This window comes from Athene noctua, chromosome 28 (genome assembly GCF_965140245.1).
Source record: "Athene noctua chromosome 28, bAthNoc1.hap1.1, whole genome shotgun sequence".
Lineage (NCBI taxonomy): Eukaryota > Metazoa > Chordata > Aves > Strigiformes > Strigidae > Athene > Athene noctua.
In genome coordinates, this window is record NC_134064.1 from 4709555 (window position 1) to 4727284 (window position 17730).

Below are 17730 nucleotides of genomic sequence, written 5' to 3' on the forward strand. Positions count from 1 at the left end.
ACAACGAGCCACTCGCCCGCAGCTTCCCACCAGAGAGTTTTCAATTTTCAAGCACCAGACTTGTCAGCCGGGCTGACTAACGAACGAATCCGGCAGCGACGGGAATCCTGGTGGCACTTTTATCTTCCGTGGCACTGTCTCTCCAGCCCCGTCCTTTAATTATGGGAAGCTGATGGGTGGCTGGCGTGGAGACAAAGTGGCAACATGATTTATAATTCAGAGAATCGAGTGATTTATTTATTTTTTTTTCAGGGCTAAACTGTCATCCTAAGAGGAGTTCACTGGTACATTCCCCCTCTCCCCCCACAGCAGCGGGGAGACAGTAATTTGTGTTTTCTTTGAGTTATCCCTGTGTATCTCCCCTCACCTGCTCCTCTTAAGCTGCCTGTATTGTAATCCCCTCTCAGCAGCCTTGCCTAAAAAGTGACAGGGAGCAACGGCAGCTTATTCCCCAAGCTGCTTTCGTGGCGGGGGCTCTAATGCCCTGCGCTGCTGTTTTACCTTCACTCCTGCTCCGTGCTTTTAGCACCGAACCCGCCAAATTTTCTTTTCAGTCGGCTTCAATTTTCTTGACTTTGTATTTAAGTGTTGAGGAACGGAGGGCGGTCCTGGGGATTTGGGAGTGGGTTACAGCTGTCAGACCCTCTCATCCCCTACAAAAGCAGGGTCTGGGTGGAGCGTAGGGAGGAGGATGGTGCTGGGCTCATCGAGAAATACCCACATGGGCTTTTCATCTGTGCTTCTCGGGGTGCTTTGCAGCAGGGGGAACCGCTGCCCTTGCTCCGTGTGCAGCTGGAATGGATGGGTGAAACAACCAAGGTTTGCTTGTGAGGTTTCCCCTGTCCTGCTAAAAAATTCTGGGTTTAGTTGTTCATTTCCAGAGTGGTTGGGAGTGTTGGGATGTTGCTCACCACCCCATGGCCCTAAGGACAGTCCTTGGCCCTTGCCGGGGGCGGGGGGTGGTTTGTGACGCTTAGCCAAAGGCTTCTCAAAAGATTTTGAGATCCTTGCAGGGCTTGGGAGACCGAGGGCTGTGTCTGTGGATGGCAGCAGTCTGGAGGCTCTGTCGATGGCCTTTCTGCCAGACTTTCCACCAGGAGCGTTTGTAAATAACATGCGTGAGATATTTGCGAAGACGCTGGGGTGACATGTGAAATGCAGCAATTTATTAAGTCATCGGAATAACTTGGCAGTGGAGGGAGCCCATATCTCCCTATCACCCTTCACGGGTGTTTACCACCCCTGGCACTTGGCTTGAGATCGTATTTCTGTACACACAGGGAGAAAAAACCCGGGCAGGACTTCAGCGTGGGCAAGAAACCCGCTTCTGTCTGAATTCCAGGGGAATTTCAGAGCTGCTGGGTTAACAGGGAATCCGTACGGAGTGTTTCCTTCAGGAGCCGGGGGCAGCTTCACCTCAATCCAGATCAGTTCAAGGAAGGAGCATCCTTCCCTGCTTGAGCTGAAGCTAATCCTGCGTGGAAATTAAACAAGGTGACTCATGGGGAGAGCTCGGTCAGCACAGGGAGAGCTCGGTCAGCACGGGGAGAGCTCGGTCGGCACAGGGAGAGCTCGGTCGGCACGGGGAGAGCTCGGTCGGCACGGGGAGAGCTCGGTCGGCATGGGGAGAGCTCACTTGGCACGAGGAGAGCTCACTTGGCATGCCGGTGGTGTCTGGAGGAGCCGTGGCTGGCCCAGTCCTTCCTGCTGGTGCCAGTGGTGAAGGGCCACCGCCCCGACACCCCCTTGGCTGCTACGTGAGGTTTGCAAACGACTTTGAGATCCCTGCTCCGCTTCGCTTCTCGTCTGCGGCCGCTCAGGAAAAACTCAAGTGGGTTTCAACTTCCCTGCTCGCAGCCCTGAAAACCCCTTGAGTGTCTCGGGGGGTAGTTCGAGCCCCTCCATGTGCATCCCATAACTTAACGCTGATGTTTCCAGCACCTAGGCTGGAGTGGGGGCACCCAGAGCCAGGGCTGTGGGTTGGAGCCAGGGAGCTGGCACGGGGTGTTTTATTAATGGCAGCTTATGGATTTGAGCTGCCCCTCCCTTCCCCTGAAATGCAGTGTATAATCTGTGCGTTAAAAGTCCTTGTGAGACAGTAGTTGCTGTGCCTACACAGTGACAGCTCCTTCAGATCCAGCACCGTAGATATTTTTTTAAAGCGCTGCTGGAGTACAGTGTCCTTCCATTACGGGCTGCAAAATCTCACTGAGTTGATACTAGGAACAAAAAGGGGGAGAAAGAAAAAAAAAAAACCAAAACCCCAAGCATTTTTCCTTTTAAAAACCAGATTGAACTTCAAAGTAAATGGAAACTGTGTCGCTGATCGTCTTCTGCGTTCTCACTTGCTGCGTTTCTGAGCTAAAGGGTTCGCTCTTCCCCTGCGGTAGCGAGTTTGTAAGATGTAAATGGCTGCGTGCTAATTCTCTGGTGTCTCGTGGCTCTTTTAATGTACGAGCACCGTGGAAGTGCCGAGCGTGAGAGAGTCTGCAAGAGAAAGGGCTCAAAAACTGAAAAATGCCATTTAAAAGCTGGCGTTGGGTAGTGACACGAGGCTTAGCAGTTCTGTGGCGTCCTCTTGGTAAATGTTGTCCAAAGAGCTGATGGGTGAACGGGCAGTGACGGCCACATCCAGGCCATGCTGGTGGCTTGGCAGCCCTGGAGGGGATGGCCACGGCTCAGTCTTTGGTGGCCAGCCTCCCTGCGGGCCAGGGAAGGAAGGATTTCCCAGGCCCAAGTTGTCTCCTCCGCTGTTTCCCAGGCCTGGAGGCACATGGTGGAGGAGCAGCGTGTTGCAGAGCTCATCCCCGCAGTCCTTCTGGAGCTGCACCTTGCTCCTGCCCTGCTTTTGGGTGAGGCTGGGAGAGGGAAGAGGTTGTGTGCCGTTACCAAACCCGCCCCATCAGGGATACAACACAAAAATAAATCTGAGAAACGTCGGCCTGACGGGATCCTGCCTTTCCATTGCCAGCTCATTAATAATTGGGAGAAATTTCTGCAGAAGCTGCAACCACAAGCTGCTGACATTAAGCGTGCGCCGTTGGCAAGGAACCTCCGTGCTTTTATACCGAGGAGACCTTCCAACCTGGGTACCCCTTTCCCTTCCTCCAGGCAGCCCTCACTCCCTGTTTCCCCAGCCCTCTCCCGGCGTATTTTTGGACCTTATGTAGAGGGAGGAGGTATTTTAGCAGCAGCCCATCGCTCAGGAGATGGTGAGCCCATGCTTGGAGCTCGGCACAGCCAGGCCGTGTGAGCCACCGCGGCATTTAAATATAATAGTGAGCCGTGTGTGAGGATTGCCATAAAAAGCAATGTCAGGGCAGCAGCATCTGATCCGCGCGCGGGCAGCTGGGCGGCAGGGTGACGCTGGGCGAGCTCCCTGATGACTTTTGCAGGTTGCTCCTCGTGCCATGGCCCCAGTCTCGGTCAGAGGGAGCATATCATCGTGGGGGGGGAATGTCAGAGCCTTGCACGGGCCAGCCCTGGTTGTCCTGGGTCAGCAGGGATTGCACGAACACATCCCTGGGTCCCCGCGGCGGGGAGGGATGCTTGAACACAAAGATTTCCCCTTCCCCCTCGCTTTTGGCATTTGCCCTTTGCGAACTGGGAAAGCTCAGGGACAAAAGCTTTGCCTCTGCACCCGCCGGTCTGGCACATTAGCACCCTCCGGGGCGAGCACGGTGGCGGAAAATGAGATTTTAATAGGGGATGGAATGGCTGTGCCGGGCTGCGAGCGCCCGTGGTTTTGTTTGAACCCGAGTGCCTCTGTATTAGCCCTGCATCTGATTACATCTAAAGCGAATTACAGTCGTAAAGTGAGATTTGTGTTTTTCTATTTGCTAATGTGCCCCCCCAATCTGGACTGTAGGTTTGTTTTTTTTTTTTTTCAATTTTAAGAGATCAGAAAGCTGTTTACTTGCTTTTCTGAAGTGAAAATCATCACCAGGCTGTTTAAACACATTTTTCAAGACCGGTTCTTGGCCTTGGCCCCCCAAAATGACCCTGTAATTTGCAGAGATTAAATTAATATATCCAGAGGTAGGGAGACCTGTTTCATACAAACCCACAGCCCAGCACCAGCCCAGTCCCCACTGGCATAATTTGATTTACTGAAATTTGGGAGACGAGAGCAACGCTCCAGTTTCTGGCTTTCCCTCTTCTGTCGCAGTCAAAAATACTCTCTCTTGTCTTCGCCGTCAGATGTTCATGTTTCCTCGATTTGTAACACATTTTAATAATATGAATCTTCCTGTAGCCTGGCTAATTGTTGGCTGCTGTTAATCCTTCTGTGTGGGGTACAGAGCTCCTCTTCAGCTGGGCAAGCCTCGCCGTTACTTTGCAACCCCAGAAATTACCTGAAAAAGCAAAGGTTGCTGCAGTTAATATTTGTTTTGTTCTTCATATTTATTTTTCCCAGACTTTCGATTCAATTCCTCTGCCTGTTCATTCCCTTTCCAAACATGGTATTGGGGAAATACCACATTAACCAGCTATCTATGGGGGAAAAGTTGTTTATTTTTCTCTCTTTGCTTTGCTGGTGGAGTTAACAGCTTTGTTTTCTGCAGCAGCTTCCGTCCCCTGTCCCAGATAAGGCAGCTCTCCATGTTCTTGAATACAGCAGCTGGAAGAGAGGGGGAAAACTGTTAAAAATAAAAAACTAATGGTAAAAGCATAAGGGCTGGCAGGAGTAGTCAGAAGCAGGTTGGGACCTTCAAAGTACTTTTACCAGGCTTTGCAAAATGGGCTCGATTTTTTTATTATTATTATTATTATTATTATTATTATTATTATTATTATTATTATTATTATTATTTAAAAACATACTCTCAGACACATGAATTGACCTTCACCAAAAAAAACCCCAAACAACAGGCATGTGCTTCTAGCTCTCCTCTCGAACACACTAACCTGGCAAGGCTTTTTAGATCTTTATATATAATTTAATTCTTTCTTCCAGTCTCCTAGAAGATTGCAATGAAAGCTTTTGTGTTTGCAACAGGCTTTGTTTAAACCCCTGGCTATTTTTGGCCTGAATCCTGAATTATTTGGGGGCTTTTGCCTGGGAGGTCACCTTGGATGCTGCATCCCACCACGATATCCCACCCAAAAACCCCTTCCCATCCTTTCACCAGGTTCAGCAGCGTCTTCCCCAGCCTGAACATGGCAGTGAAGAGACGGGAGCAAACGCTGCAGGACTACAAGCGCCTGCAGTCCAAGGTGGAGAAATATGAGGAGAAGGAGAGGACCGGCCCTGTCCTCGCCAAACTGCACCAGGTACCGAGATGCTCACGGCCCCCAATCCCGAGCAGGGTCAGTAGGAAAAAGCCCCCAGGGCTTGGGAAAAGCTGGGAAGAGCTTTTCTCTTGGCGTTTGACATCCACGCCGAGCCCCCGTGAGACAGGACGCTGTGGAGGGATGTCTTTTATCGATGCAGAATTGCCACGTAGGAAACTTGGTAACAGGAATGTGAATCAGAGAGCGCAGCGAAGGGGAAGAGCCACTTTTCCAAAATAAAATTAAATAAAAGCCACAGGAGCTGGGGATGCTTGGAGGAGCAGCCAGCGCTGAAGGCGACGTGCGGGGGGTTTCCCCTTGACCTCCGCGTCTGAGCAGGCAGCTGGGTGGGAAAAGGGGAAGATCAGAGCGTTTTAAGGCTTTATGTTTGCCACCTGTTACAAAAATTCGTCTTGGAAAATTGCAGTAATTGGTTAACAGGAAGCTTTGCCAGATTCTTTTCTCTCTCCCAAATTTCAGCGAAATCATGATTATTATTTTTTTTTTTTTTTAATTAAATCTTCACCAGCATTTCTCCCCAAATCTGTCGCTCCTGCAGAACGTTGCTTGATCCTCGAAGGAACAGTTGACTTTCTCAGTGTCAGAGAACATGTATTTTCTGATGGTTTTCCCCACAAAAATTAAGTTTTGTGTTAAAGAATAGCCCTATCAGCCTTAACAAAAGAGACCTCCGATTTAATAGTAAGCAGCTTACTTCGCTTAGCCTCGGTGACTAAAGCTGCAGCTGGAAAAATGTGAATGCTTTTGTCCTGGTGATTAAGCAGGTTTTAGTTATTTAATATTTTTTTCCCTTAATGAACTTCTGTGTGATCTAATTCCCCCAAAAAAGATCTTAACTAACCACTGTGTGAGCTTAAGCTCCTGCAGGAGCCTTAAGCCATCCTGAAGCCGGGACATTGGAGAAGTCCACAAATTTGATGGGAAATAGCATAATCTCATCCAGGTATTTTGATTGAGCTGCAAATTTGCATCCTCCCATCCGAGCTGTTTGCTCAAAGTCTTCTGCCCCACGTGAACTCCACCCCGGGTGTTGAAACGCTCCCCTTGTTTCATGGCAGACCATGAATTGGCTGGTCTGCCTCTCAGACCTACTTAAGCCAGATATGATTTAAGGCTTTGTCCGTGCCATCCCTCCGGGGTGCTGTCCCAGGGAGCAGGACCGGCGCCGCGCCTGGGCTCGGCTCGCCGGCTTTTTCCCGCATCCCCCTCCCGTCGGAATGGCACCGGGATTAAGTGGCAGACTCGAACCGGTCTAATATTTCACAGCCCACCCCCTCCTGCCCTTTTCCACACCATCTCAGAGACATTTCCCTTTCTCCCCACGCTTCTGTTTAAAGAAGTCACTTGGACACGCTGAGCTGAAGGTCACAGGAGAAAATGATGGTGGGGGCAGGATCCTCTGGTGATGCTCTTGGGAATTGCAGGCTGAGGGGACACGGGCATGGATGGGGATGTTCTCCAGCCTGGCTGAGCTTCGGGGTTTTTGGCTTCGTTCTTCTGAAGGGGAGAAGACCGCCTGGCTCGTGATCTCTGCAGCAGCCTCTCCAGGTGTCCCGTGGCTTTCCTCATGGTCCAGGGCCAGACTTGGGTCCCACCAGTCTCCTTTAGCTGGCCATTTGTCCCACCAGGCCCCATTGGATGGTCGTGTGGGTCCCACCAGGCTCCTTTAGCTGGTCATTTGTCCCACCAGGCTCCATTGGATGGTCGTATGGGTCCCACCAGGCTCCTTTAGCTGGCCATTTGTCCCACCAGGCTCCATTGGATGGTCGTGTGGGTCCCACCAGGCTCCTTTAGCTGGTCATTTGTCCCACCAGGCCCCATTGGATGGCCACATGGATCACACCAGTCTCCTTTAGCTGGTCAGTTGGTCCCACCAGGCTCCATTAGCCAGTTGCTGGTTGCCCCTGGGTCAAAGCAGAGCCATCTGCTGGCCTGGGGTGGCCTCTGTGCAGGTCTGTCCAATGGAAGAACATTTTCCCAGACATCTCACTCGCCATTCTCTCTCCTTTCTCAGGCCCGTGAAGAGCTGAGGCCGGTGAAGGAGGACTTTGAAGCCAAAAACAAGCAGCTCCTGGAGGAAATGCCCAAGTTTTATAGCAGCCGCATCGATTACTTCAAACCCAGCTTCGAGTCACTGGTGCGGGCGCAGGTGAGACGCTGCCCCCTCCCTGCCTGGCACGGCCACGTGTCCCTTCGGTGGGTGTCCTCACTGCAGGGCGCTTGGGGGGACAAACTGCTCTTAGAGCAAGGAACCTTCTGGAGCGGAGTGTAACGCAGGGGTAACACACAGCAATCCCCTGCCCTCCAGCAGTTTAATCACCGGGTGGTGTGAGTGGCAGGTCACCGTTGGACCTTGTCCTGGCAGAGGAGCAGGTTGGCATCTGCCGGTACCTGCGGTGATGCGGTGCTGGCTGCCTGCTGGAAAAAAACAGCCAGACTTGAGTTTTCTCTGGTTTATATGGATCTGCCTCACATCAGGGACGCTCCTGGGACACGTGTGATGTCCTGTCCCACAACGTAACGCAGTTCAAGCCCTGGTTATACATCAGCTGCTGGTGTTTGAGGGTTTTATCCACCTGGGTACGTCGTCTCTTTGCGTTTGTCATCCTGAGCTCAGGGTTGGATCTTGTTTGAGGGGATGAGATGCTCAGGGCTCATCCTAAGGGTCTCTTCTGGCTCTTGGTAACCAGAACCGGGGCGTGCTGGCAGAGATAGAGGCGGCTGCTGTGTAATCTCCACACCAAGGATTTGCAGGAAGGGGATGGCCTAAATAAACCGCAGCCTGCTTTAATTTCCATCCTCCAGCTTCCTTCTGTGACTTGCTGCCGCTCCTCCTCCATCTTTTCTTTAGGCTGGAGAGGAACATTCTCAGGATCTAATCTAGCTTTGAACTTCTGGCATCTCGGGCGTCCGTCGTGCCCCGGATCAGGGGGTGGTCCAGCGCCAGGAGGTGGGTGAAACCACGCACCGCTCCTGGCGTGGGCACTTCCCTACGGTATTTTTTTTTTTGGAAGGGAGCTTCTGCGGTGACACAGGTGCGGCGGGGTGGTGCAGAGAGCACGTGTTTCGTCTCACCTCCGACTTTGGGCAGGGGTGGAGGGAGGGGGGAGGCCCCCTCTCCACAGAGCTGCCAGCAAGTTGTCTGCAGGCTGATTCACCTACCAGATGGTGCCGATGCACCCTGCCGCCGCCTGGGTGGGTGCTGGGGATGCTGTTCTTGCTGTTCCCTTAGCAATCGGGCGCGCGGGGCTCCCTGTTCCAGCCGAAATAACCAGACTCCCTGGAGCCACCGCAGAGTCTCGCCGGCCCTTCCCCCTGCAAACCCTCTCTGGCCACTCGCTGTGGGTGGGTCGTTTGGACGAGACCTTGAAACCCGAATGCCGCCTGCTCTGTCTGGGTGTTTGTGATCCGTCGGCAGTTTTCTTAGAGAGAGCAGCTTTGCCCCTCTGTCCTTGACCACCGTGGCCCTCGCTCGGCTCCTGCTGGCTCCCGGTTGCCAGCTGGCTCCTGCCTTGGCTCGCCGGAGCTTGGGGCGAGCGGGTGGCAGCTTGGGGGGAACCGAAGTGCTCGGGGTGCTGGGAGGTGCGAGCGGGGAGTGGCGGGGTGGTGCTGCGGGGACTGTTTGTACCCTCGAGACTCGCTGTTCATACCCTCTTCTTCCTTGGGAATCCTCTATTTTTCCTTGGGAATCATCTGTTATTCCTTGGGAATCCTCTATTTTTCCTTGGGCATCCTCTATTTTGTTCCGTGGCCGTCTGCCCTGCCTCTCTTCAGGTGAGGATTTTTGTTGGGAAAGTCGAGGGAAATCTCGATTTTACTACCCCAGAGGCAGCGTCCTAACGAAGCTGATGCATCTCCCTTAGGCTGGACTAAAGCCACTCCCAGACGGATGCTAAAGGAGGTCACATCCCACCCTCCCCGACGATCTCGATGGGACCTGCATCCCTCTTCCCCAACACCGGCTGCATCCTTCCCCCCACCCCGGGGAGGGATTCACCGGCACGACGGCATCTCCGCTGCCGGGAGGAGCACCCGGCACTCCCCTGATGACTCCTTTGTGCTGAGGCTGGGCTCAGGCTGTGTCCCCCCCGTCCTCTCCCCGTTCAGAACGCTGCGCAGTGTTTCCCCCATCGCAAGTGGCTGAAATAAAAAAGAAAAGGGAAGTTACTTGCCCAAGGTGACTTAATGAGTCAGGGGCGAGCCAGGAATAGCACCCGGGAGCCCTGACTCACCGCAGAGGCTGCTCACCTGCAGGGGTGAGGGCAGCCAGGGCGGGGGGGGCTGCCACAGGGATGCCGGGAGCATCCCCAGCCCCATCCCAACATCCCAGGTGTGAGCTGGCAGCGGGAGGCACGTGAACACCGAGGGCCAACCCCGGTCATCCCACCACCGCTGCTTCCCGGGTTCTCTCTCTCTCCCTCCATGCCTGGTTGAGTTTATTTAGCGTCTCGGGGTGGGAGGGGGGGGAAGTTTCATGTTATTCAGAATTTCTATTTTCAGTCTCTTCGGTGGGTACCTCCAGGGTGGCCCGTGGGTGCAGCCCTCAAGGAAAGGGGCTGGTGGGGACATGGGGGCCAGCGGCTGTGACTCTGGTGGTGCTTGTCCCCAGGACAAACCCGCCACTCAAAGGTGGTCCCGGCTGCAAAACCGTGTAGTTCTCCCTTTTTTTTTTTTTTTTTTTTAATCCTGGAGAAAGCAGAGGGGTTAAAGTAAGACAAGTGTGTGACAAGTGGCACCGGCCAGCGTGACAATGCTGGGACCGAGCCATGCCATGGCAAAGGGAAGGACCCCACTTCAAACCAGCTCCAGAGCAGCAGCTTCGTGGCTTTGACCCAACGAGACCCTCCAAGACCTTGTCGGCGGGCGGCTGGGTTCCCATGGCACAGCTTGGCCGCCGGCCCCGGTGCCGGGTGTCTCCTGACAGCGTGACATGCCCCGAGCTCGCAGGGGCTGTAACATTCAACACCAAATACTTCTGTCCACCCACATGCCTGGGCCAAACCAACAGAGGCAAATATTTCCCTGGCTGGGGACTTTGAAGTGGCCACATGAAGATGAAAGGGGGAGATTTGGAGCCCTGTTGCTGGTGGACAACACTTCCTTCCCGCCTTGCGCTTTCTTTTTCAGCTAGAAAACATGACACTGCTCTTTTTTTTTAATGAAATGGGGAAAAAGATGAGGCTTAGGAGGCAGGACTGGCCGTGGGGCAGTGCTGTGGGTTGGGGTGAGTGTCTAGTCCAGCCCTGGCAGCGACCCCGGGCTTTTGTTTTGTGTAGGGCTGACATAAACACAAACTGCCGCTGCCCGGCTGTGGCATTGTAACCACGATCTATAGAAAATCAGGAGAACACGGTGTCCCAAAACAGAATTAGTTCAAGACAGGTGGACTCGGGGCCGTTGGCTCGGTCTCAAAGGCGAGTTGGAGATGGGATTTGATGGGATGGGGACAGAGCATATGGCATCCATAGCTGGAAAAGTACTGAGCTGCCGGCGGCAGGTACAGCGACGGCGGGACGAGCTGCCCGCGGTGCCACGGCGGGGGGGATCAGGCCGGGGTGCAGCCCCCTCCCCATAGGAGCAGGGAGGGTTTTCACCCGTATTTCAGTGGGAGAAGAGTGTTGATCAAGCCCAGGAGGCTCGGCTGGCAGCGCCCTGCATGACTGCTTACTGGTTATGCACTGGGTCCTACTGGGGGAGGAGAGCATCCCCAAGGAGAGCCACTGGGCCGTGGGGACCCACCGTGTCCCCCAGGAAGGGCTCGATGGCTGCGGCACGTGGGGGCAGCCACCAAAATATTTGCTCTGCGTCGCCGGTTCAATACAGAGGATGCTGCTGCGGATGCTGGTGTGCCCGGGGCTCGAGGTGGTGGGGTGTGAGGGGAGGGGGACACACACACGCACGCACGCAGCTCCCCCGGCTGCACGCAGCTGCCTCCGGCCTCGTCGTCCCAGGGAGATTCGTTTCAACATGCCGGTGCCTTTTCTGTGCCGGAATTGGCAGCGTCGCTTGGCCATATGTGACTGAACCGAGCCCATCTGACGCCGGGCTGGGGACGAGGGACACGGGGGGCCGCAACAGCGCCGGGGGGCCGCGCTCACCCGGGGCGTTGCCGAGGGATTACGGTGCCGGCGGGTGTTTTTTTGGCGCGTTTGGCTCAGGGCGGCGTCTCTGGCTTGGGTGGGGAGGGGGGTGTGTGGGGTGACCTGGCTGTGGGGGCTGTGGTTTGGGGAGGTGGTGATAAAGGGGGGGGGGGTGGGTCTCGCCCGCGCGCCAGAGCCGCTTGGCCCTGCCGCGGCGTGGGGTTCGTTAGTCACTCTGTAAATGAGCATTGATGCTGAATCACCCGGCGCCCACTGCGTGGGGAGACCCGGGCCCAGAGCAGCCCCCGCTGCGCCCCGGTATGGACCTGAGGAGGGTGGGGACAAAGGGGGGGGGGGCGCTGCAGGCAGCTGGCAAAGGCGTGTGGGTCCCAAGCATCTCCCCTCGGCCCTGCCCAAAATAAGCATCGTTTTGAGCAAGATTAGGGGAGCCGGTCTCCATGGAGACTGTGCGTGTCTCCGCACCGGCGCTGCTGGAGATGCTGGGGCCGGCCCTGGGAGCCCACCGAGCCTCGCCTGTGCCCCTCTGTGAAATGGGGGCAACGCTGGCATCGTCCATCGCGGGGGGCAGCGCTTCCTCACCCCTCCCCACCAGAACTGGGGGGATGCCCAGCTCAGGCACCGCCATCACCCTCCTCCTGTGAGGCACAGCAGCATTTGAGCCGGGGGGGGGGGCCTGATGGTGACCCCCCTGCCCGCTGCGCCGGGTGCTGCCGCAGGCAGGAGTTGCTGCCACCACCCGCCGGGCACCCGTGGCTCTCCTTCGGCAAAGGCCCGCGCCCGAGCAGGCAGCCCGGTGCCATCTGCCTGCACTGACCCACTGGCTCCCGCTCCGGGAAGCGCTGCTCGCTGCCGGAGTTAATTGGCGGTGCTAATTAGCACGTTATTAAAACACCCCTCCCCCTGCTTCGCGCAGGGTACCGGCGCTGCCAGGCGCCGCTCGCCACGCTCGCCACAACCCCTGCCGGGGGGAGCAGAGACCCCTCGGAGCGTTGGGCAACGTGGGCCAGGGGCTCGTCCCCGGTGCCGGTGCCACCGGCGAGAGGCAGGAGGTGGCCCGGGGCTGGCGGCTGCTCGGTGGGGCTGGGGGCCGGCGGCAGCCCCGTGCACGCAGCTCCCCAGATGGGAAGCGAGCAGAGAAGGGCAGCGTGTTATTAAAATGTGTTGAGTTGTAATAATCTAAGGGGGTGGTATTAACACATGGGAGGAAGCTATTTTAGAAACAAACGCTGAGGCGAGGGGCTGGCTCGGGCAGTGCCGCACCTCTTGGCTCTGACGGCGGGCTGGGGAAGGAGACAGCCCCCCACCTCACCCCTATTTCTCCCCCACTTTTACAACAGGTTGTCTACTACACAGAGATGCACAAGATCTTCGGCGACCTGACGGCTCAAATCGACCGGCCCGGCTTAAGCGACGAGCAGCGGGAGCGGGAGAACGACGCCAAGCTGAGCGAGCTGCGGGCTCTGTCCATCGTGGCCGACGACTGAGCTCCATGGTGGGATGGTGGTGATGGGGATCCCCCCGCCCCCCGGCTGCTCCCCATCTCCTCCCTCCCAGGGATGGATGTGGGGGCTTTCACCGCTGGCTGCTCTTTGCCCCATGGCTCTGCCCTCCTGCTGGGACAAGGTATTGCCTGGGGCAGGGGTGGGGGGCACAGCAGGGCCCCCCATAGTCTATCTAACCATTCTGTGGATTGGTTCTGCCCCCCCCAGCAGCCAGGCTTTGCCATAAACAGGGAATTGGCCACTGTGGCTGAAAACGGGGACAGGGCTGGGTGCTGCCGGCCCCTCGCTCGATGCCCAGCACACCTCAACCCTCCACCCACCCCCCCCACCCAGGTCGGGATGGGGCCCAGGCTCCTTGATTTTCTAGCAGGAGGATGAGGCCACTCCTGCAGCTGCTCATTTTGTGCCTTAGAAGCTCAGTAGCCCCCCCAGGGGGAGGGTAAAAGCCTTCAAATTCCATTTTCTGAAGCATCAGAGAGCGGTGAAAGGGCTGTGCTTCCCCTGGCGAGCATCAAGTGATGCCAGGCTCTGAATCCGCCCCATTTGAAGCAGGAACAGGGCAAAGTGCCTCTGCCCCACAGCTGGGGGGTGCAGGGGGCAGGGGGTGCACATCTGCACCGCCCTGGGTGCGTGGATGCCCCCCAAGGGCTATAGGGGATGCCCAGAAGAAGGCGGGGAGGATGCAAAAGGGAATTGCAAACCCAGGGAAAGCCGAGGGGGCGTGGGGGGGCTCTCCAGCCCGAATTGGGGTACAGGGGCTCCGCTGCTCTTCTCCAATAAAGTTTTTGGCAGAGCAGGGCCGGGGTCTGTGTCGCCGGGAGAGGGACACAGTGGCAAGGCCGGGCTGCTGCCGCCCTCTGCTGCCATCTGCCAGCCACTGCCACGCCGGGGGGACCCGCGGGGTACAAGCTCCCCCCCAGTCCCCAGAGAAGGCTAATGGGTTGGAGGTGTAATTTTAAGAAAGGTATTAAAGGGCTGGAGGGGGTTGGGAAGGAGAAAAGAGGGGTTGAAGAGACACAGAAAGGAAACGGCCTCAACAAAGCACAAAAAAGGACAATTTTACAGTTGAATATAGTGAATTGAAGCCCAAGCTGGCGCCTTCCAGCATACGGGGGGGCTGCAGGAGCTCTCGCTGCTGCCCTCCAGGTCCTGGGACGGGGCTGGCAGAGCCTGGAGCTGGCACCAGCCTCCCTGTTTGGGTCCCCCCCTCCTAAATAAGCCAGTCTGTCCCCAAATTGTGGGTCCAGCTCAGAGCGCTGAGATAGAGACAGGGCAGGGGCTAATACACACAAGATTTCTTATTGAAGTTGTTCCCATTAAATACAAACCAGGGGTCAGAGCAAACCCCGACAGCTGCCCTGGCTCTGCACACCCAGGGTGGGAGCCACCTCCAGCCCAGCTCCAGCTCCGCAGGGAGAGGGCCAGTGCGGAAAAGGCTCATGGGGACCCTGCTGCCATCCACGACCCCGCTGCAGGGACTTTCCTCTCTCCTGGTGGCGATCTGATGGACGCTGGTTCCTCCTCGAAGCAGTCATTAGTCTAGAAGAGAGGAGAGGGGGTGAGCAGGGGGCTCGCCAAGACAACACCCCACGTCCCAGCGCATCTCGCCCCCACTTACGCAGCCTGACCTCCAGCGTGGGGCTTTTGCTCTCCAGGGAGCCCTGGCTGCTCTCCTTTCTCCAGCAGCTTCCCCAGGTCGAGCCCCGTGGCGTGGGAGATGTGGGCCAGGCCAGGAGGCACCGGAGGGAGGTTTCCCAGAGCAAGAACGACTCGTCCCCCACCGCGGGATCTCCGGCGGCGAAGGCTCCATCCCTCCGCCTCTTCCCTTCGGTAGCCACAGAACTCCCAAATCGAAGGACAGCGCTTGGGTCCGGAGCCGTGGGCTGAAACCCAGACGTGTGGTAGGGATGGGAGAGGCCAAGCTCCCCGAAAGACCGAAGCGGGGTGCAGGCTGTCCCCACAACAAGAGGGATTGCACCAGGGACACGGAGTTCCCCCTGGCTACGTACCTACGTCTGCTCAGCCTCCTCCTCCATTTCGGCAGCGCTTTCTTAGCTCCAAGTTCCTGATCTCCAGCAGCTTTTTCTTCTCCAGCAAGTCCAGCAGCGCCTTGTAGTGCTCGTCACCAAAATCCTACTGCAGCATCTCCTGGAGGATCACCAGCGGGGAGGGAGGGGGGCACCGGGGACGTGCCTGCCTGTGCTGTGCTGAGCTTCCCTCGGAGGAGAGCTGCTCCCACCGCCTCCTGCGCTGCACCAGGGTGAAGGGGGATGGTGGAGCAGGCAGCCTGCCCGTCCTGCCTGCCCAGGCAGGGATGGGCCAGATCCCCAGCAGGTTCAGGCTCCGGCAGTAGCTCGGTGGTTCTGTGCTGCTCAGGGGGCCTCCGTCTCCTGCTAAAAACCACCCTGGTTAGGTGGGAGAGGGAAGGGGAAGGTGCTGGGAGCTGTCACCTGGATCATGACCTTGATTTCTCCCAGAAACACAGCCCTGTCCAAGCACCTACAGGAATGAAACCACCTTTCGGGACACGGGAGCTGACACAGCACACGGCATCGCCGTGCTCAGCCCCATGCAGCTTCTCCTCCAGCAATGGAGGCAGCGAGGGCCCCTTCTCAGCCTTGGGCTGGCATGAGGCTTCCCACTCCTCCGGGGAGTCCTGCCCAGGCACCCAGGAGGAAAAAAAAAAAAAGAAAAAAAAAAAAGGAAAAGGGAATCACCCCTACCTCCCACTGGTCCCTGAATTTGGCAAACTGGCCCCTGTGACACGGCAGGGAACAGGGTGGGGGGGTGCGCCCCAGGAAGCCCAGCACGGAGCAGGGAGCTGGACCCCCCTAAAACCTTCACAGGAGTGATGGGGACAGGACCAGAGCCCTGGCAGGTCACGGGAGGGCTGGTGACTGTCCCCAGCGAGGCCTTTTGCAGGGACACGGAGCGAGGCCTCGGCCCAAGAGCATCCCCTGCCCAGCCCCGCTCCCGGACAAGTCGCCGCTGGGCCTGAGCCAAACCTCCTCCCCCAGTACCCACCAGGGAGAACTTCATCCCCCCTCAGCTGTTCCTTCCCAACCGCATCACATGCCGGGCCAGGTTTAAGCAAAATAAAATCAGTTGCCACGGTTACCCGGAGCAGGGATGCTATATATAACAACTGCCAGGCGAGGAGCCCGGCCCATGCGCCCCAGCGAGGGCCACACTTTTCCACGGGCGACGCGTGGGGAGCTGAGCCCCGGCAGACCCCACGCCGCCTCCCGGGTGGGCAGAGGCCAGTGGCAACCCCACGGGGGTGGGCTGCAGTGCCCCCCGGCTGGGCAGTGGCCACATGCTGCCTGTTGACTGGCCACTCCGTGGCTTGGAGTTGCCCCGCTCTTCGCTGCGGCTGGATTAAATAAACCTCCCTCCCGGGCTCTCAAAAATCCACCTTGTTCCCACGTTCGTCCGCATCGCTGGGTCACCCTGCGCAGGGCTGCCAGCCCTCCGCTGCCACCGACCCCGCAGCAACCCGCCTCTCCTCCCTCCAGCGCATCCCCGCTCCTGCTCTGTGCTGTCAGCTCCTCCTGCCGTCCCTGCGCTCAAGAGATTTCACCCAAAAAAAAAAAAAAAAAAAAAAAAAAAAAAACAAAAAAACACCAAACCCGAGCGTTCCTGGCGGTGCAAACTCCACTCTCAGCTGGGAACTTGCTTCAGAACAAGGAGCCCTTTGCCAGGGCCGGGTCTGCCCGGCAGCAGCTCCGCACCGGGCTGGAGAGGACGACTCCATCTTAAATAGTAAAAGTGGATAATTACCGATTTCTCGCACCACCCACAAGATTCCAGTTAATAGGGAGAGCTCGCAGAAAGGGAAAAATTAACTCTACGATGCGCTGCGAGCTCAGCTGCGATTCCTGAAGTGCGGCGGAGTGACAGGTGTCAGCGCTCGGACCCCCATGAAGCAGCAGGGAGGGATGTCGTGCTCAGAGACACAGGAGCCGGTGGCACGGTCCAGTCCCCCCGGGCCACGCAGGACCAGTCAGTGACAGGACTGGGCCATCCCATGACGGGCACCGTCCCCCAGCAACGAGCTCAGCTTCAGCCTCTTTCGTCCCCACAGGACAGAGATGGGCGGTGAGCCCGGCCGTGTCACGGCGTCCCCGCTGTCCCCCTTCCTCCCCCAAACCCCCCCTCCCCTTTGGGGACAAAGCCAGGGTGTGCAGATGCCACAGGCAGCCCAGTAAAAGCAGGTGACGGTGTAACACCAAACCTAAGGGCTTCCCCCCCAAAACCGGCTGAATTAACTTGCCAAGTCCAGCACACGCTGGGGTTCACACCTCGATTTTCTTTGTTGGGTGCTCGGGAGCCTTCCCTGGCTCCAGGTGATCGGCAGCACCGAGGCCATCGCTGGGGTGAGAGCAGGCCTCCCTCCTCTTCACCTTGGCCCTGAAAGCAGAACCAGCATCATCCGGAGCAGCCTCAGCATCCTCCTCGGGGTCAGGGTGCAGCTCGGGTACCACCGGCCGAGGGGAGCCGGGCCCTGCCGTAGCATCTCCCCAGCGTCACAGAAGGGGCTGGAGGCAGAGAACAACCCCGAGGGGGCCCCCCAAGACTTAGAGAAACCAGAGATCTTCTCTGGCCACAAATATCCCCCCCCCCCCCCCCGAAAAAATTACAGCATGGCCAGAGCACCCCACAGGGAAGGGCCCCATGTCTTAAGGTCTGGCCCTGGTGAGTGTTTCGCGCTCCAGAAGGTGCCAGCGGTGCAGGGCAGGAGGGGAGGGGGCTGCCCTGTGCCCACCCCTCAGCAGGGACACGTCCCCATCCTCACCCTCCGCCCGAGTGGCTCCTGCCCTTCAGTCCTGGGC

The 17730-nt window shown here is 57.3% G+C and overlaps 1 protein-coding gene across 1 annotated transcript in view; it reads left to right on the forward strand.

The window, feature by feature from the left end:
• Positions 1–13608, forward strand: part of BIN3 (bridging integrator 3) — a 41880-nt gene extending 28272 nt beyond the window's left edge. Inside the window, exons 7-9 of the mRNA XM_074928598.1 lie at positions 5133–5274; positions 7310–7444; positions 12734–13608. Coding sequence (XP_074784699.1) covers positions 5133–5274; positions 7310–7444; positions 12734–12880 — 424 coding nt within the window. The 3' untranslated portion in view covers positions 12881–13608. The remainder of the gene's footprint in view (positions 1–5132; positions 5275–7309; positions 7445–12733) is intronic.
• The last annotated feature ends 4122 nt before the right edge of the window (positions 13609–17730 follow it).